Genomic DNA, 21355 nt, shown 5'->3' with positions numbered 1-21355 from the left:
TTGCAGATAGATATAGCAAGGATTTGTATAGTAAAAGAACCTTCTTACTTAAATATACAAATCCTTGGATATGGCAAACTCATTGATATGGACAGACTAAGATAATGGTATGTATATTATATCAGTAGTTCATTAGGACTTCCCTTCATCTTGCTTCAAACTTGGTAGACATTACATTTAAAAGTCCATTTCCCAATTAAAAATCTATTTCTGTGCAAAGAATATTATCTAGTGGGAGTTAAATTAATATAACAATTCAATCAGGTCTGCATTCAGTTCAATGTAATTACCAGTTAAATAATCATGTCAAATTTTTTGGCAAATTTCAGACTACATTAACTTCAAAGTAATGAACACATAATATGGTTTCTTCATCTCAACAGATAGACAATTGAGTTGATTCACCAAATCATATTGTTTTCAAGAGATTTGCAACCTTTTTAAACCATGTTTTAAGATTTTATCTATGGCACCTGACCCCTCGCTTATTGAAATTATGGTGAAAACTAAAACTAGAGGCTCTAAAGAGCGGGTGTTGCTCACCTAAATATATGCAAGTATTTAAGAAAGGAAGCAGATGGATTCATGACAAAAAGGGGTTTTGATGATGGTGATGTGTTTGTACATCTTACTTTACTGAACATTCTTGCAATTTACAATTATCTCTATCTATAATGAACTTGGCCCAGTAGTTTCAGTGGAAAATGTTAGTAAAAATTTACAAATTTATGAAAATTGTTAAAAATTGACTGTGATGGACAATATATCCTTCCTGTGCAATTGACCATTTCGGTCATGTTGACTTATTTGTAAATCTTACTTTGCTGAACATTATTGCTGTTTACAGTTTATCTCGATCTATAATAATATTCAAGATAATAAACAAAAACAGCAAAATTTCCTTCAAATTTACAATTAAGGGGCAGCAACCCAACAACGGGTTGTCCGATTCATCTGAAAATTACAGGGCAGATAGATCTTGACCTGATAAACAATTTTACCCCATGTCAGATTTTTCTTGGAATGCTTTGGTTTTTGAGTTATAAGCCAAAAGCTGCATTTTCCCCCTATGTTCTATTTTTAGCCACGTCGGCCGTCTTGTTTTTTTTTGCCGGGTCACCAGACACATTTTTTAAACTAGATAACGTAGTGATGATTGTGGCCAAGTTTGGTTTAATTTGGCTCAGTAGTTTCAGGAGAAGATTTTTGTAAAAGCTAACGACGGACGACGGACGCTTGACGCCAAGTGATGAGAAAAGCTCACTTGGCCCTTTGGGCAAGGTGAGCTAAAAAATGGTAAATGAGGAATATTCTAACATAAGTATTTGTTGATGTCAGTGGCCACTGTTAATTTTTTTCAAAAAAGCGGTCCTTAATTTTGCAAAATTATGCCAATAATCAGTTTATAATAAATTTCCCTACATTATTAACATCACAACTTCACCACTTATGATGCAATCTATTAAAATCTTTGACAGAAACAATTAGACATATTAACATATGCCTTCTTCAAATTATCATCACATTTAAAAATGTTCAGATTTTAGGGCACACATAAGGACTTTTGATAAAAAAAAAAAAAAATCTCAGACTGATACTGTGTAAATATTCACTGCAAAAAACTAAGTTAATCTATTAGTAAAATACTGGAAAAGCAAAAGATCCCTCTAACATGTTTGACTTTGCCATATTCTGTATGTATATTCGCCTGTCCTAAGTCAGGAGCCTGTAATTCGGTGATTATTGTTTGTTGATGTGTAACATATTTGTCTTTCATTCATTTTTTGTACATAAATTAGGCCACTAGTTTTCTTGTTTGAATTGTTTTACATTTGTAATTTTCAGGGCCTTTTATAGCTGACTATGTGGTATGGGCTTTGCTCATTGTTGAAGGCCGTACAGTGACATAAAACTGTTATTTTCTGTGTCATTTGGTCTCTTGTGGAGAATTGCCTAATTGGCAATCATTATACCACATCTTTTTTGTTTACATGACTGAAGGTGCAGGGCTGAATAACCTCTTTGCAAATTGTAAATGCCAATACAACTGCATACTAAATACCATTGACTTCTCATATGTAAGTTCCCTTTAACTGACAAACACAAACTAAAACATCTAAACAATGCAAACGTTTCCAAGTCAATAAACTATGGGTGGCATGGCCATATAAGAGGGAATGGTATTACAATGGCATACTAAATATCATTGACTTAGTGTTATTGGTTACTGTAAAGTCAGAAATTATTGTGAACAAGAGGCTCTCAAGAGCCTGAATCGCTCACCTTAATTCTTTTGGTTAAATCTCTCATCAATGATTATTTTGGCTTTTCAATTTATTTAAATGTTTTTTGAATTTTTTGGATTTTCTTCAAAAGCCAAAAAAAATAATCATTTTCTCCTATGTTCTATTTTAGCCATAGGAGCTATGTTTCTTGACATACAAGGAAATAAAATTTATACTAGATAATCTGAAACTCATTTAGCCTAAGTTTGGCTGAAATTGATACAGCAGTTTCAAAGGAGAAGATTTTTTAAAGTAAGTCAACATGATGAACAAATTGTGAAAAAAAGTCTTTAAAGGGCAATAACTCCTTAAGGGGTCAATTGACAATTTTGGTCAAATTGACTTAATTGAAGATCTTACTTTGCTGAACATTATTGCTGTTTACAGTTTATTTCTATCTATAATTATATTCAAGATAATAAACAAAAACAGCAAAATTTCCTTAAAATTATCAATTCAGGGGCAGCAACCCAACAACAGGTTGTCTGATTCATCTGAAAATTTCAGGGCAGATAGATCTTGACCTGATAAACAATATTACCCAACGTCAGATTTGCTCTAAATGCTTTGGTTTTTGAGTTACAAGCCAAAAACTGCATTTGACCCCTATGTTCTATTTTTAGCAATGGCAACCATGTTTGTTGATAGATCATAACTTCCGATACAATTTACAAACTAGATACCCTAAGGAACATTCAGTTAAAGTTTGGAAGTATTTGGCCCAGTAGTTTCAGAGGAGAAGATTTTTGTAAAAGATTACTAAGATTTACGAAAAATGGTTAAAAATTGACTATAAAGGGCAATAACATCTAAAGGGGTCAACTGACCATTTCCGTCATGTTGACTTATTTGTAAATCTTACTTTGCTGAACATTATTCCTGTTTACTGTTTATCTCTATCTGTAATAATATTCAAGATAATAACCAAAAACAGCAAAATTTCCTTAAAATTAGATAATTCAGGGGCAGCAACCCCAAAACAGGTTGTCTGATTCATCTGAAAATTTCAGGGCAGATAGATCTTGACCTGATAAACAATTTTATCCCATGTCAGATTTGCTCTAAATGCTTTGGTTTTTGAGTTATAAGCCAAAAGCTGCATTTGACCCCTATGTTCTATTTTTAGCAATGGCGACCATGTTTGTTGATAGATCATAACTTCGGATACAATTTACAAACTAGATACCCTAAGGAACATTCAATTAAAGTTTGGAAGTATTTGGCCCAGTAGTTTCAGAGGAGAAGATTTTTGTAAAAGATTACTAAGATTTACGAAAAATGCTAAAAAATTGACTATAAAGGGCAATAACTCCTAAAGGGGTCAACTGACCATTTCCGTCATGTTGACTTATTTGTAAATCTTACTTTGCTGAACATTATTCCTGTTTACAGTTTATCTCTATCTATAATAATATTCAAGATAATAACCAAAAACAGCAAAATTTCCTTAAAATTACCAATTCAGGGGCAGCAACCCAACAACGGGTTGTCTGATTCATCCGAAAATTTCAGGGCAGATAGATCTTGACCTGATAAACAATATTACCAAACGTCAGATTTGCTCTAAATGCTTTGGTTTTTGAGTTATAAGCCAAAAACTGCATTTGACCCCTATGTTCTATTTTTAGCAATGGCGACCATGTTTGTTGATAGATCAAAACTTCGGATACAATTTATAAATTAGATACCCTAAGGAACATTCAGTTAAAGTTTGAAAGTATTTGGCCCAGTAGTTTAAGAGGATAAGATTCTTGAAATAGTTTACGACGACAGACGACGGACGACGGACGACGACGGACACCAAGTGATGGCATAAGCTCACTTGTCCCTTCGGGACAGGTGAGCTAAAAATGCGACAATTGTTTAAACCCAATAATTTAATCTTGCATTTTGAAATATTTTTATATGAATTAAACAGGATTTATCTCAAAACCATAAAAATCAAAATCGCATTTAAGTCTAAACTGACAAAATCTGAATAATAAATGCACACAATAATTTCTGAATTTACAGTAATTATAAACTGATCTAATCACAACTTTAAAATGTAAACTATGCAATTCAAAGGACTAGAGGACTGGGCAAAAAAAAGCCATGGAAATGAAATTCATCACCTTATGCAGACAATTACAAAACATGTAAATTCAGCTCAAGTTTCAAAGTCAATAGATCAAATCTCCTTGAACTTGATATGTGCCAACGCTAATACAATTGCATATCAAATACCACTGACTTACAAAATATACCAATTGTGGGTTTCCTTGAATTGACTTATTAGCATTAAACCTCTACATGTAATCTAAGCATAGATGAGGTCATAGATGTTTCATGTGTTGGCTCTCCAATAATTGGGAATCATTCATGTTTTTTTTTTACATATGGAATTATTTGGAATAGCATTTTATATAATACGTAAACTATTGTTGAAATCATACCACCAACATATTCTGAATTGTTGTGAAATGTTCCAAAGATACCATCCTGAAATGAATTACCCTTATATGTGGACTAACACATTATTTGGGGTCTTCCATGTATTGATTTACCATATCTCAGTTACTTCCTATCAAGGTTCTATGTGTGAAAACACTGCTTCTGCACTGCTTTTAGTTTGTTTTGGTATATGTGACCTTGAACTTTAGACACCATATTTGATAGGATCTTTCTCATTAAATAACATATATCCTGATTTAGGTGAGACCTAAATGGTGGCATTGTTGTTGGAGTAGTTAAAACTACTGTAATGGTGGCATTTTTGTCGGAGTAGTTAAAACTACTGTAATGGTGGCATTGTTGTCAGAGTAGTTAAAACTACTGTAATGGTGGCATTGTTGTCGGAGTTGTTTTTTTTTATTTTTTTTTTAAATTGATACTTGTTTAGGGAGCTACCATTTGATTTTTATGAGGGGGCTAGGATGAAATTTGAAAAAAATAGGCAGGACAGGAGTTTTGAGTAAAAAAAAAAGGCAGGATGAGACACTCACAAAAAAAAAAAGTCAGGACGACAATTTAGGTAAAAAAAAGTCAAGATAAACTAAAAAAAAAAGGCAGTACCGAACAGAGTGAAAAATAAAAAGGCAGGACAGAGATTACAGCTAAAAAAAAAGGCAGGACAAAATTTTTCATCCTAGCCCCCCCATAAAAATCAAATGGTAGCTCCCTTATTCCAAATATTTCCTGTTTACAATTTCCTCAGTTGCCCAGGATGCAAACTGTGGATTCCCGTTTACATTTAAGCCAACTGTCCGGGAAGCAGGAGGCTGAAAAATGTGCACTATATTATCCGAAAAAAATAGTATACATGTAATAATACTTATATTCTTTTATATGACAATGAGTGAAAAAGGAATATCTTTATAGAATGTACTACTAGTGGTAAATAATATAACATTATAAAAACATAAACGAGTGCACCTATAAACCAGATTCACATAACATTTTAACATAATCGAGTGCATCTTTAAACCATAGATTATCGTAATCAATATAAATTAGAGATATAAAAAAAAAACCAGACAACATGACTGCTATCTCCTGCAAGGTATGTACTTATAGTATGAAATTAATTAATGTGTGATTATTTTCTCTTTGTCTAATGTATTAATTGATAAGTAACAGGGTACAGATTTCAGATGTGTTACCATGTATGATTTCCAAAGATTTAAATATATGTAGAGGACATTTTTATCCCATCATATTTAATTTTGTTTCTTATTTTCCACAAGGACCATTTTGTCAAAATAAAAAATAGATTTACAAGTAAATTTTGGTTCGAGTGACCACTGCTATCTCCAAAAGCATAAACTGTTTTAAATTATCATCATCTAATTGAATATTCCATAATGTAAAAATATCTTTGATTTTACTAATGATTAATTTTGTTGTATTGCAATCGAAAAATAAATGTTGCAGATTTTCAGTATTATTTACAGTTAGGCAAATATGACATTTTCCGTTTGACAATTGCATTTTTTTAAGTCTACTTTCCGTATATATGATATTGTGAATGCATTTCCATTGAAATTCTTTCATTTTATTGGTGATTTTAACTTTTTTCAAATTGCCCCATACTATTTTCCAATTAATTTCGTGGCCATAAAATTCTTGCCATTTAAGTTGACATTTTGGATATATATTCTTATTAATCATGTCTCGAATATATTTTAGTTTTAATTCTTTTGGTTTGATTGTTTTCCCAAATCTGTCTAATATAACCATTTCATTAGAAAGTTTCAATTCTATGTTTGGTTTTTTTTATTAATTTCATTATCAATTTCTAACATTTGTAAGAAGTCAATTGGTATTGCACTTTTAATTCTTGAAAATTCCGATATGCAGTTTCTTTTATCTACAAGTTTTTCAAATATAGAACAACAACTGTTAAATTTGTTGGTTTCTACATTCCATATGTCTTTGATATATTTCATGTTACTATTTAGAACAATGGCTTATTTTGAAATGAAATTTTTGAATTACCAAATAGTCTCATATTAAGTACATCGTTCTTAGTTTTGGGATTATCTCCAATTTTTAGAAAATTAGACCATGTAAAAATCATTTTCTGATAAAATAAAGGAATATTTTTAATATTTAGTCCTTTAATATTTGAACATTTACATAACAAATACTGATCATTATACTTGTTGTACTAAGTGTAGAAGCCAATACTTGCCAATCGCATTCCAGCTTTCTAATGGTTCATGGAGAATGCGATAAAGAGACTTTATTTGTTTACTTCTAATGAATAAGTCTATACTAATCATGCCCATTCCGCCCTTTGTTATATCAAGACAACAAACCTGTCTTTCTATTTGGTTAACTTTCCCATCCCATATAAAATTCCAAATAATATTGTTTATTTCTTTTGAATATTTTTCAAGAATTCCCCGCATTTCAATTTCATAACTACACATGGGCAATATGATTTTTTTTACAATTAAGGTTTTACCACTAAATGAAAGTTTCCTGCTTTTCCAAACGTGGAAACAGTTTTTAATCTTTTCTATTATACTTTGCCGTATAGCATCATTATCAATTTCATATCCGTGATTTACTCCGAGGGTTTTTACATTACCTGTAATCCATTTAATTTTATTAAATTTTAGTTTTTTCCTTTTAAGAGATCCTATAAGTAAACCTTTGGTTTTATCAAAATTAATTTTAGATCCCGAAGCTTTTTCGTATAGCGTTAGGACATCAAAAGATTTTTCTACTGATTTCTCATTTTTGTTAAAAAGCTGAGTGTCATCAGCAAACATGCATAATTTAGTTACTATACTTTTACCCCCCTCACCAGGTATTTGAATCCCTTCAATTTCCTTGTTACCTCGTATTGCACATGCCATTGGTTCTGCTTGCAAAATATATATAAGGGGTGCTATTGGACAGCCCTGTCTGGCCGAACGTGTTATCGAAAAATATTTTGAAACATGTCCATTTGTTTTTATACAAGTAATAGCATAATAGAGTAACATTTTAATCCATTGTCTAAATTTCCCCCCAAAATTAAACTTTTCTAATACAAAATCCACCCATTCCCATTCAACTCTATCAAAAGCTTTTTGTTGATCAAGAAATATTATTATTCCATGTTCGTCTTCGTTGTCAATATAGTCTATTATATCTTGAATTAATCTGTTAGCATCACTAATGTTTCTTCCTTTTACAAACCCTTTTTGATCTGAATGTATTATTTTCGGTAAGACTTTTTTCAGTCTCATTGCAAAAAGTTTTGCTATGATTTTATAATCGGTGTTAAGTAATGTAAGAGGTCTCCAATTTTTAATATTTTCCCTTTCACCACCCTTATGTAATAGCGTAAGAACCCCTTTATGTTGTGATTTACTTAAGACATTTTTATCAAATATTTCTTGAAGGAGTGTGAAAAAATCATGTTTTATTATATCCCAATACAAAATGTAAAATTCAGATATAATGCCATCCTCACCTGGTGATTTGTTAGTCTTGAGATCTTTGAGCACTTTTTCTAATTCTTCCATATTTATATTACTATCAAGCATCTCCTTTATATCGTCCGAACTTACCTTATTTTCAATAAATTGGCAAAGCTTTTCACCGCTATTTTTGTCCCACCCTTCAGCCGTAAAAAGTGTGGAATAAAAATTACTTGTTCTTTTAATATCGAATCAATATCATATTTATACTCACCCGTTTTTGTTTTTATACGATTCCATAACTTGTTTTGGCCATTTTTCTTTTCTAAACTAAAAAAATATTTCGTTGATTTTTCACCTTCTTCTGACCATTTAATTTTTGCCCTAATTTTCGCAGATTCTGTCAAATTTGTATAAATATCCTTAATTTCGCTTTCAATTTCGGTTATTCACGGTGTATAACCATAACGGCCACTTCTGGCGGAAACGGATACTGGCTGCTAGTAGCAACGGATACTTTACACTTTATTGGTAAGTCAACTTCACACTCCTCAGAAAAAAGTATATTTATCACGTTTTAGAACAATGTCAGGTATTTATGAATTGTAACACGGAACAAAATGATAACTGACAAGATCAAAATCGAAGGGGTAGGCTTGTAATTCGGTTTGGGTTCAACAAATTAAAGAATATGAACTCGCATGTTATGCGTTCGAGTGCATACAGTGATAATATTTTTGTTTATTTCTAAGCTATTCAGGTTCCATATCCATTAAGTAAACTTTCAGGTTATGGTTTGACATCAAATGTTGTCAAGAGAAAACAAATTAATCCTTAGGAAACCGTCAGAGCGGAGAAAAACATAATTTATTGTCAATATGGTTGGAACCGGACCCTTTAGAACGTTTAATAAACCTGGCACCGGACCCTTTGTGATGCTGATTATACATTTAGCCATTATCTTTTGGATACTGTATACGTACTTTTTATTGAAATTTCAGGTATATTGTTGTCGCCGCCGGAACGTCTGTCATACTTATATACTCGAATATAAATATATAAATGTGAAATGTTCTGTTAGATATAACTCTATTTTGCAATTGATATTTTACCGAAATATATAAGAGCAATATCGGTAACTGTAAAAGTGCAATAAGATCAGTTTTTTTCATGGGAATTGTTAGTAGTAGTTTTAATTATATTTTTTTAAATTAAGCCTGTTTGATATGGCTCTTTCTAACTATTAAATGACATGCAAATTCGTAGATGATATTGTTTTACTATCTTATATTGTTTTCACGGGGTAGTTGTATCATTGTGGCACATACACTGTACCCTTTCTTTTTCATATTGAACAAATCAAAATTATTGTAAGGGGTCTTAGTGCGGGCTGGGGGACAAAATGGATTAAAGCTACTAGTATGAGTTCAATACAATTCTCAGGTCTATGAGATGGACTAAAATACCAAATTAATATGCAAAAAAGATAAAACTTTTCCATTTCATATAATACTGATAATTTTCATACCAAGTTGATAATGCTAAATACTAAATATTGATTGTTTGTATATGTATATGTTGTAAAATATAATAATATGTTACCCATATATAAACTAAATGTATTATTTAGGTAATGGCGTATACATCTCTGCTCCAGAGTGATTTCAATGAATCCTTAGGACTAGGATGTGAAGTTTTGTTAGATGATAACTGCACAGCCGATTTGAATAATAACAAAAGTGTTGATCAGGTATATTATTTTTGTTTCAACTATATCTTAACAATCTATATACAATCAACAGATGAAGAGAAATGACGAAAAGCTCAACTAGAAACTTATTGGAAAATATAAACATGTAGCCTTCTCTTTTTCATTGCTTAATTCATATGGTAAACGAAGTTGTGGTTTTTCAATATTTGATTGATGTCGTTTTATGTTTTAGGAGGAAACTATCGAAATATCCGACTACGTACCAGTAATATCTACAAATGAGTATATGGATATCGAGCCAGCTATATCTACACATGACCTATCCAACATACATGTGGATGTACTCATATCTACTGGTGAACATTCCAACATTGAACCATCACCTTCGACTGAAGCCAAGGAAGTACACTGTGATGTTTGTAATAAAACGTTCTCAACCAAAGCCAACCTTAAAAGACACATTCGGAGACACAATGGTTCCATGTTGGAATGTTCAGAGTGCAGTAAGCAGTTTGATACAAAATATCATTTAGAGAACCATAGAAAGCTATCACATACTGCTTTTAATTATAAATGTTCCAAGTGTCCTAAAACTTTTAAATCAAAAGTTGGACTTAAGAACCATGAAAACCAGCATATTAAACGCTTTAAATATTTATGTCCCCAATGTGGTAAAGGATTTAACTATACGGCGGATATTAAAGGACACAAATCCATGCATGAGGGAACAAAACCACACAGTTGTGATAAGTGTGGGGCAAAGTTTACCAATATTAGAAACAAAAGAAGGCATGTATTCAGCTGCGGTGTAAAAGTGAAGGGATCAAACTGTGATATTTGTAACAAATCATTCAAATGCCCGAGATATTTGACATCTAGCATACCAAAGGACACGAAAATCCAGAAAGATTCCAATGCTCTACTTGTGGAACATTCTATAAATTTAGAGCCTCTCTGTACAAGCATTCCAAGAAAACTGGGCATAATTAATTACGTGTGTGTTTTTGCACAAAGGGATTGTGCAAGTCTTAAAGCATCGATTTGTTGTGACAAATGTATATTTTTTAAAGACTTGTTTTATATGAACATACTGCTTGTATCGCCGTGAAATGCGTGTGCTGCTGAATAACCGCTGGTTGGACTTAAGAACCATGAAAACCAGCATATTAAACGCTTTAAATATTTATGTCCCCAATGTGGTAAAGGATTTAACTATACGGCGGATATTAAAGGACACAAATCCATGCACGAGGGAACAAAACCACACAGTTGTGATAAGTGTGGGGCAAAGTTTACCAATATTAGAAACAAAAGAAGGCATGTATTCAGCTGCGGTGTAAAAGTGAAGGGATCAAACTGTGATATTTGTAACAAATCATTCAAATGCCCGAGATATTTGACATCTAGCATACCAAAGGACACGAAAATCCAGAAAGATTCCAATGCTCTACTTGTGGAACATTCTATAAATTTAGAGCCTCTCTGTACAAGCATTCCAAGAAAACTGGGCATAATTAATTACGTGTGTGTTTTTGCACAAAGGGATTGTGCAAGTCTTAAAGCATCGATTTGTTGTGACAAATGTATATTTTTTAAAGACTTGTTTTATATGAACATACTGCTTGTATCGCCGTGAAATGTGTGTGCTGCTGAATAACCGCTGGTGCATTATATTAAAGTTGTGTTTTATCGTTAAGCGATTTTGTTTTATATGAACATATTTTTTTATTGATATTGTTTTGGTGTTATTGCATAAAGGGGTTGTGCATGACTTTACATTTTAAAATTGTGTTTCTTTGATTCGGGGTTTTGCAATTTTTCTGACATTTTTTGTTGCTGTTAAACATTGTTTAAATACATGTTATTTTTTGTTGAAAATAAAATTATTTGAAAATACAATGTACATGTTTTCATTGCCTAATGCCATAGCTGTTTTGTCCTTAGTTGAATATTTGGCGTTTCACTCTCGGGTATTTTTTTGTTTTGGGTATCACATTTTCCGACTTTCTGCTTTTTATTCTTGATAAGATAAAATGTGTATATTAAGTGCAATCAAATTGGTATTCTAGAATAAATCTACCAGATAAAAAAGAGAAAAAATTGTTGAGTGATACATGTATTTTAATGATCATTATTTCCCGTCTAAATCTTTCATGTCAATTCCAAGTCGGGTGGTTGGAAGGATTTTACTCTCATCGGTCTTGTGATGATGTCTGATTGGTAGGTATCATGTTGCAACCTCGCCTGGTTTGGATACATCTGAACGTTTGGTCGTCCTTTGCTTCCTTCGTCTTCGTAGAGGTTTATCAAACAAATGATCTCTGGAAAATGAGAATAGTGAAACAAGTTAACACACATTGATAAAACAATTAATGTACAAGGTTTGTGAAAATTAGTTTTTAATATTTCGATGCCATTTAATACTTTTTTGGTTTATGTAACCATAATGCAGATTTCCTTTTCCTTTTCCTGAAAGCAAAAACAAAACATCATTATGTGTCCGGTGCCTGCAAAACAATAATAATTTTGAAAAGGAAGGAATTTGACTTTATATCTTGAATTATGAACAAAATGTTATTGACAAAAGAAAGATTACGTCGAAACCATGTAAGAATGGCTAATACTGTTCTAATTAAAGCAGAAATGATTATCATTTTGGTGGAAAAAGAGTTGCACAACACATAGACACTAGTTTAAAATGCTAATCAAATATTAAAGGAATACATACTCGTTGGGATAAGTGGTTTCTAGATGACAAAAAAACATCCGACGATTCCGTGGACACAGCAATTGTATCACTTACCTAACAGATTCCTAACAGATTTGTCTAAATCATGATTATTCGGATCGTCGTCCGAGTCCATTTTAGGAAAAACGCCGGAAGTCGCCGTTGGTTTTGGTGGCAGTATCCGTTTCCGCCAGAAGTGGCCGTTATGGTTATGCACCGATATACTCAATTTAGTGTTTTACTTACATCAATTGTTAGAAATTTTATTTTACTTTTGGTAATATCCCACCATTCTTGTATATCATTATATTTGTCTTTACTATTTTTCCATCCTTCCCAAAAGATTTTAAAAGCATTTGAAAACTGCTCAGATTTAATTGTATTTAAGTTCATAATCCACATACCCGGCCCTCTTTCTATATCATCTAACTTAATTTTTGATGTAACTATTTCGTGATCACTAAATGGGAAATGAGATATACGAGTGTTACATATTTTACTATTCAAAGATTTGCTGCAGAAAATAAAATCTATACGAGACTTAGAGTTTCCTCTCTGAAACGTTTAACGTTTTGTATCTGGAAATCGAGATCTCCATATATCATCTAATTCATATCTCAATAAAAGATTTTTTAATTCAATTGTACCGACGTCATTATTTTGATGTGATGGCATTCTGTCTATTTTTTTGTCTAAAGTACAATTAAAGTCTCCTAATAATACGGTGTAGTGTTCAACGCTATCATCGTCATACACTTTATTTAAGTTGCGCATGCAAATTTTCGTAAAAAGTCTTTCTATCGGAACAGATGTTCGGTGTATATACATTAATAATATGATATACAGCATTATCTTTTTTTATGTCACACATTTGACATCTTCCGTTTTTATCGTGATTTGTAAAAGTTACATTTTCGGAAAAATTCTTTTGCAAAAGGAATCCCACTCCCCTTGAATCAGAAGTTCCGCAATTCCAAACTGATTCCCCTCCCCCAATTTTTTTTCAGTCATTACCCCAGATTTTGAACACTGTGTTTCTTGAAGACAAATAAAATCGAACTTTTTTAAAACTAACCAATTAAAAATCATATCTCGTTTTTTATTGTTTCGTAAACCATTTACGTTTATAGAAGCAATTGACAAAGACATATTACATGTAAAGATCGAATAGTTTTTTGTTTCTTTCTTTCGTCATTTAAATGTTTCACTTGAATGCTTTGAACAGGTCAGGACCACTACCTTATATGGAAATGCATAAATTAGCATACTTATGTTCTCGCACATGTAATTGTTTATTTACATGTGACGCAATTCATTTTTACTTAGGTTTTTGACCAATCCACTAAATGAGTCACAATGCATGATGGACTACTACGTGTTTACAATCAACCAATAACACGTGTTATTTACTGAAATACAACACATTTTTTCGTGCAATGCGGGATTCACAATTTCGCTCAGTTTTTCATTTTATGTATCCTCATTCATAGTTCGTGATATAAAGTATTACTTCCATGCTCAGATTAAAGAAGAGTTGTTTCTATGCGAAGAAAAAAGGTTTTGAATTACCCGATATATAGCCATTAATTAACATGTTTGATGATGGCACAGAGATTTCATGTATTTGTCTACCAGAGTGAGACAACAACGAAACAACAGCGAAAAAACACAATTACCCATGAGACAAACTCAATAGTGTAAAGTAAGCCGTCGATAACAGTCGGGGCTGATATTCACGAGTACAGAAATGTTCGTATAAATAATTAAAGCGGCAAATGTGGGATCCTTGAAGTTTGTGTTCGTAAAAAAGGCGAAGAAATATTTACATACATGGTAGTGTTAACAAAATCTATCAGTATTTTTTGTCACATTTCAGTATATGGGACTTCCAAACTGTTCCCTTTGTTTTGAAGGTAGTGAAGTCCGCAACTGTAGTTTCAGTATGTTAGTTTTTAACGGGCTCGGACATTTGCCAAACTGAATAAAAATATTACAGCTGATTTCTCATACCTGCGAAGTAAAACTTTGGTTGGCTTGCTTGGCTTGTTTGCATAGTTGTTTATACAAGCTTTGAAAATAAGATTGACATCTTTAAAGAATATATGTATATCGGCATAATTTAACTTGTATATTTTATATTTTGTACAATATACAAACAAAGCAAGCAAGCTAACCAAAGTGTTGCTCTACATGCATAAGGAAATAAGCTGTAATGATTTTATCAGTATGACAATGTAAGAAAATCAAACGAGAAAACTAACGGCCTTAATTATATAAAAAAAAAAAATTGGGCCGTTTTTTTTTTTTTTTTTGTTTTTTGTTTTGTTTGGATTGTTTTACACAAGTAATTTTTGGGTCATTAATATCTTACTTTTCAGCATTGAACCTATGACTGCTTACTATACTAAATTATTTCTTTTTTGGAAAGATGTCTCATTTGGCACTCATATCTCATCTTCTTATTTCTATATACAAAGCACGTTTTAGAAAGAAAAAAATAATAGGTAATATGGCACCCACTATGATCCAGAGACTTTTAATATTGGAGATATTTTACATATGTCAACAGGACAGCAGCCGAACGACAAAAAACCCTCTGAGGTATGTTTTGTGATAAAATTAGCCACAAACGGATATTATCGATGGATGAAACTATAAAATATGTATTGAGCTATATACCGTACCCGCTCAATGGCGGATCCAAAAGGGCGGGGGTTCCGGGGTATGGACCCTCTTTTTAGGACGATCAGTGCATCTGGATGGGGACATGTAGTTTGAACCCCCTCCCCTTTTGTCCAGGGTTAGGCCCCCCCTTTTTTTTAAATGGCTAGATCCGCCCCTTTCGCTTTCATAACACATTTTTTTTAAAACATACTGAATATCGTGATGTTCTTACTATTAGTTCAGGTCCTGATAAAAAAAATACACATTCAGTACAGAAAAAAGTGTTTCAATGAAAGTTTCCATGTTTTTCTAGGCAGAAATGATTTTGGAATGACATTATACAGGTTTAAAAGAGCTCAAATGATTTTCTTACTGGACAGTGGTCACTTCATTTGATATTTCACTGTGTCACGTCGTGAAATTAATGCAGGGTCAATTCATAACAATGCACAAAACCGGTTCAACTACTTTTGCAAGGCGAAAAAGAAAGTCGAATCGTGAAGCCAATAAACAATATTTTAATCTGAGCATGCAAATTGAAGATTACGTTATATATTTTACATTAAATATATTTGCAAAATAAAAACTTTGGTAATGAGAGTCCCAGACAATATATTAGTTGACTGTTTTCCCACTAATTCCACGTGTTTTAAGTAGTAGTTTACTCGTAGTAGCCCACAATGCATTGTAGTTCATTGAGTCGATTGGTCAGTTTTTCAAGGCCATATTGGCCTTGTGTTTTGGATATTACAGATTAAAAAAATATTGTTTATTGGCTTCACGATTCGACTTTCTTTTTCGCCTTGCAAAAGTAGTTGAACCGGTTTTGTGCATTGTTATGAATTGAACCAGCATTAATTTCTCGACATGACACAGTGAAATATCCAATGAAGCGACCACTGTCCAGTAAGAAAATCATTTGAGCTCTTTTAAATCTGTATAATGTTATTGCAAAATCATTTCTGCCTAGAAAAACACGAAACTTTCATTGAAACACTTCTTTCTGTACTGAATGTGTATTTTTTTTATCAGGACCTGAACTAATAGTAAGAACATCATAATATTCAGTATGCTAAAAATAAATGTTATGAAAGCGACAAGGGCAGGTCCAGCCATTTAAAAAAAAGGGGGTCCTAACCCTGGACAAAAGGGAAGAGGGTTCCAACTACATGTCCCAATCCAAATGCACTGATCGTCCAAAAAAAGGGTGTCCATCCCCCTGAACCCCGCCCCAGGATCCGCCACTGAGCGGGTACGGTATATACATGTAGCTCAATACATTTTTTATACTATAAACTAGGCTGCTGTCCTGTTGACATATGTCAAATATCTCCAATATTAAAAGTCTCTGGATCATAGTGGGTGCCATATTGCCTATTATTTTTTTTCTAAAACGTGCTTTGTATATAGAAATTAGAAGATGAGGTATGATTGCCAAATGAGACATCTTTCCAACAAAGACCATAATTTAGTAAAGTAAGCAGTCATAGGTCCAATGCTTAAAATTAAGCATTTTGGTATCTTGTGGACTGCTGTCTCATTGGCAATCATACCACATCTTCTTTTTTTATTATAGATCCAACGCTGCAATTTTCACAAAACATATCAAATTTTCCACCTTGTCGCACATACATATGGATAAAATCATTACAGCTTATATCCTAATGCATGTGGAGCAAAACTTTAGTTAGCTTCCTTGCTTTGTTTGTATATTGTACAAAATATAAAATATACAAGTTAAACTATGCTTATTTGTATATATATATATATATATACAACTCGTCTAAACATCAACCCAACAATGTTAGATCTGTAAATTTGCTTTCGCAAATTTTTGGTTCTTCCCTCGCCGGGATTCGAACCCATGCTACTGTGATATCGTGACACCAAATCGCCTGCACTGCAGCCGTCCCGCTAGACCACACGACCACCTGGGCTCTCAAATAAAGAGCTTTCGGTGGCCATATGTTACCTTTCCACGTCAGTTTTTAATCTAGCGGCGTACTACAGTACATGATATATAAGGCATGAAGATGTTATTGTTACAGATCAGCTAAATTATCTATAGTAAAGGATCCTACAAATTAATGTAAGATACAGTCACAGAAAATAATAATATGCATAAGTACGTCTGAGTCAGTGACAACCCTACAACAGAATATATATATATATATATATATAAGTACGTCTGAGTCATATATATATATTGTTTAAAGATGTCAATCTTATTGTCAAAGCTTGTATAAACAACTATACAAACAAAGCAAGCAAGCCATTCAAAGTCTACTTTGCAGTTTAAGAAATCAGCTGTAATGATTTTATTCAGTTTGGCAAATGTTCGAGCCCGTTAAAAACGAACAAACTGAAACTACAGTTGCTGACTTCACTATTTTCAAAACAAAGGGAACAGTTTGGAAGTCCCATATACTAAAATGTGACCAACAAAAATACTTATAGATTTTGTTAACACTGCCATGTATGTAAATATTTCTTCGCCTTTTTACGAACACAAAATTCAAGGATCCTACATTTGCCTTTAATTATCTATACGAACATTGCTGTACACTTGAATATCAGCACCGGCTGTTATCGACGGCTTATTTTACACCAGTAAGTTTGTCTCATGCATGGGTAATTGTGTTTTTTCGCCGTTGTTTCGTTGCTTCTGGTGGACAAATACATGAAATCTCTGTGCCATCATCAAACATGTTAATGGCTATATAACGGGTAATTCAAACCCTTTTTTCTTCGCATAGAAACAACTCTTCTTTAATCTGAGCATGGAAGTAATACCTTATATCACGAACTATAAATGAAGATACACAAAATGAAAAACTAAGCGAAATTGTGAATCCCGCATTGCACGAAAAAATTTGTTGTATTTCAGTAAATAACACGTGTTCTTGGTTGATTGTAAACACGTAGTAGTCCATCATGCATTGTGGCTCATTTACTGGATTGGTCAAAAACCTAGGTAAAAATAAATTGCGTCACATGTAAATAAACAATTACATTGAGAACATAAGTATGCTAATTTATGCATTTCCATATTAGGTAGTGGTCCTGGCCTGTTTAATCATGATCTATTCCTGTCTCTTTTCTTGATACTTTGGATGTCCGGTCTGCAGATGTTGGAGTAGTTTTGTCACTTCTGTTGCGTTTTCGATCAATCGGAGTGTTTGATACGACGACGTTTGTGTTTGGGCTATTTAGAAACTCACACAGTTTACTGTTAATTCTTTGTGCGCCCTCTGTGCTGACGTGTACCCCACTACTGTCATTTTTATCAAACAACGTTCTGATTACAGCTCCGTGTTTATAAAATTGATCATTTATATCAACAAATGCTACAAATTGTTCTCGAACACAAAGTTTTTTCATGAAACTATTTACGTTTTTGGTTGTTTCATTTATTTTCTGAAACTGAGCGCCGTTGCCTTTTCGCGGTATGATATTGCAAAGGCCTATAATAATAATAATAATAATAATAGCTTTATTTAAAGAGAGTAACTTATTTGGATTAAACCAATTTTCAATAAGGCTCTCTATATATACATACAATGTTAACAATATAAATAAAACATAATTAATCTACTATTACACACATGTAAAGAATAGACGTATAGAAAGTAATATAACAACAACAACAACACCTGCATGGTAAACATTGTGGCTTAACTTAAAATTTAACACTTTTCAAAATAAAATGACTTGTAAGAGTTTTTAAATGCAGATATACTTTTTGATTTTTTAATTTCACTGGACAATGAATTCCACACTTTTGGACCACTAAAAGAAAAACTTGATTTGTATAATTCTGTATTTGATTTAGGGACAATAAAATTATCCGATGATGAAAGTCGAGTATTGTACGATTGTTTACTACTTGTAGGCACAATAAGATTTGATAAATATTTTGGTGCCAGTTGGTGTTTTGATTTATACATTAATAATGATTTGTGGTAAGATATTCTCTTAGTAACAGGAATAATTCCAGATTCCTTAAATAGTTCACTGGATGGTTTACGAATATCGTGTTCGTTTAAAATAATTCTAGCTGCCCTTTTTTGCAATTTTAGTAAACTGTCAACTAAAAACTTGTTACAGTTTCCCCATACTGAACAACAGTAATCCAAATGTGAAAGAATATACGCATTGTAAAATAGAATTCGTGCATTGTGATTCAAGAATTTCTTGATTCTTTTTAATAAAGCTAATGAAGAATTAACTTTTTTGATTATATGATTAATTTGATCATGCCAAGAAAGAGTTTTGTCAACAAAAATACCTAGGACTTTTTCACAGTGACTTTCATTAATCTTTTGGCCATTAATGGATACATTTAATGTGTCATTACACATCACAGACAGTTTTTGTTTTGAACCTATACACATTGTCTTAGTTTTTGACACATTAACTAACATTTTGTTTTCATCAACCCATTGACAAATATTTTCCAATACAACATTGAGTGTCTGACTTATACGGAAGCCGATAAGGGCCATTCAAAAAAAATATTTTATGTCGTAATTACGACATAGCATGTCGTAATTTCGACATAACATGTCGTTATAACGACATCGCTATGTCGTAATTTCGACATAACATGTCGTAATAACGACATCGCTATGTCGTAATTTCGACATAACATGTCGTAATAACGACATCGCTATGTCGTAATTTCGACATATCATGTCGTAATAACGACATAACTATGTCGTAATAACGACATCGCTATATATAAAAGAATATGTATTATGATTGGCAAGAGACTAAATGACACAGAAATTAACAACTATAGGTCATCACAATGCCCCCAATAGTTAGAAAAGGCCCGCATAGTCAGCTATAAAAGAGGAGTAAAGATACCAGAGGGAGAGTCCCCGAAATGCTGTGTGGCAGACAGTATTATTATTTAATTATTAGCTCCCTTGGTAAAACTCCAAATTTTATATTTAATGTATTTTATTGCTAAATAAAATACATAAAGCTTAATAAGTATAATTATATTTGTTCATTGCATAGCTTTTGCAATTTGAATTCATTGGTTAAAGATTTCTATTGATATTGTAAAGTGTGATATTTGCATCGTCGCAAAATCTTTGGTTACCTTCTTTGGATACCTTTAGTGAGAATTTTATATTCTATAGATATCATCAAAGGGTATTAATTATATGGATTAAATAAAAATGTTATAGTCCTATAACGTTTAAGCCAGGGCCGACCGTGCAAGGGCTGTATAGTCGTTCAAGGTCGTTTAAATCTTCCATTTGTCTGTTGCAATCATTGAAAGATACCGATAAGAGCTGTTTAGCAAGACATTATGGATATAAACTTGATATGTGAAATTATTAGAGAACTGAACTTATCATACCAAGGCAAGCCATTCTTTCTACCTCCCTATACATAAGCGCAAACTATATGGCTTCTTGTAAAAAAGGGTAAATTGAAGTATTGATTGCTGTATTTCTACTTTCAAGCGTTGGCCACGATGTTTCTACAACCCCTAGGATTTAAAACAGAATCTTCACAATTTCGTCCGCAAAACAAAATAAAAATGTTAGAAAACACAAACCAATATTAAAACAAATTCAATACATGTTTTGAATTATGTTTTTACAGCTCTTGGTCATATATATCCTAAGTAATATTTAGTATATTTGAGGATTAAAATAAGAAAGCTATGTGAAAAAAACGGATGTCCAACGTTACATTTATGAAAAACTGTTTAAACTCTTATGTATAGTGATCCTGTTTCTCATTCTCTGATCTTCTTGATTCTTGGCAGGAACAACGACATGTGTCGATTTTTGTGGCGTTAAAGCCGTTATTTTACCAAATTGTATTTGACTCGGTGGCTGCATATTATGCTGGAATAGGAAAACTGTCCGACGTTTTTCGTTAACTCAACGACTGAAAGTAGATATAGCAGAAAATGAATAAAAAGAGCAAGACAATTATAATAATATCTAACAAAAGTACAAATATTTGCCTCATGTGAGTTCTAATATTGCTGATTCAATAAAATCTTCTCTACACAGTCGTTTTTCAAACGGTAGTCATTTTGTCCAAG

The 21355-nt window shown here is 32.5% G+C and overlaps 1 protein-coding gene across 1 annotated transcript; it reads left to right on the top strand.

Annotated features, from left to right (window-relative positions):
* Positions 1-9229: 9229 nt before the first annotated feature.
* On the top strand, positions 9230-10998 carry LOC134716870 (zinc finger protein 62-like). Its single transcript, XM_063579884.1, has 2 exons — positions 9230-9929; positions 10123-10998. Exons 1-2 carry the CDS (start codon positions 9813-9815, stop codon positions 10996-10998), a joined length of 993 nt encoding a protein of 330 aa, XP_063435954.1. The 5' UTR covers positions 9230-9812.
* The last annotated feature ends 10357 nt before the right edge of the window (positions 10999-21355 follow it).

The sequence above is a fragment of the Mytilus trossulus genome, chromosome 4, assembly GCF_036588685.1.
Source record: "Mytilus trossulus isolate FHL-02 chromosome 4, PNRI_Mtr1.1.1.hap1, whole genome shotgun sequence".
NCBI classification, from domain to species: Eukaryota; Metazoa; Mollusca; class Bivalvia; order Mytilida; family Mytilidae; genus Mytilus; species Mytilus trossulus.
Note: the sequence above shows the minus strand (reverse complement) of the source record. Positions and strands in the feature narration are given on the sequence as shown.

Coding starts and splice junctions, on each gene's coding strand:
- LOC134716870 (XM_063579884.1), top strand. CDS start 9,813: ATGGCGTATACATCTCTGCTCCAGAGTGATTTCAATGAATCCTTAGGA. Junction 9,930..10,122: donor ATAACAAAAGTGTTGATCAG/GTATATTATTTT, acceptor TTTATGTTTTAG/GAGGAAACTATCGAAATATC.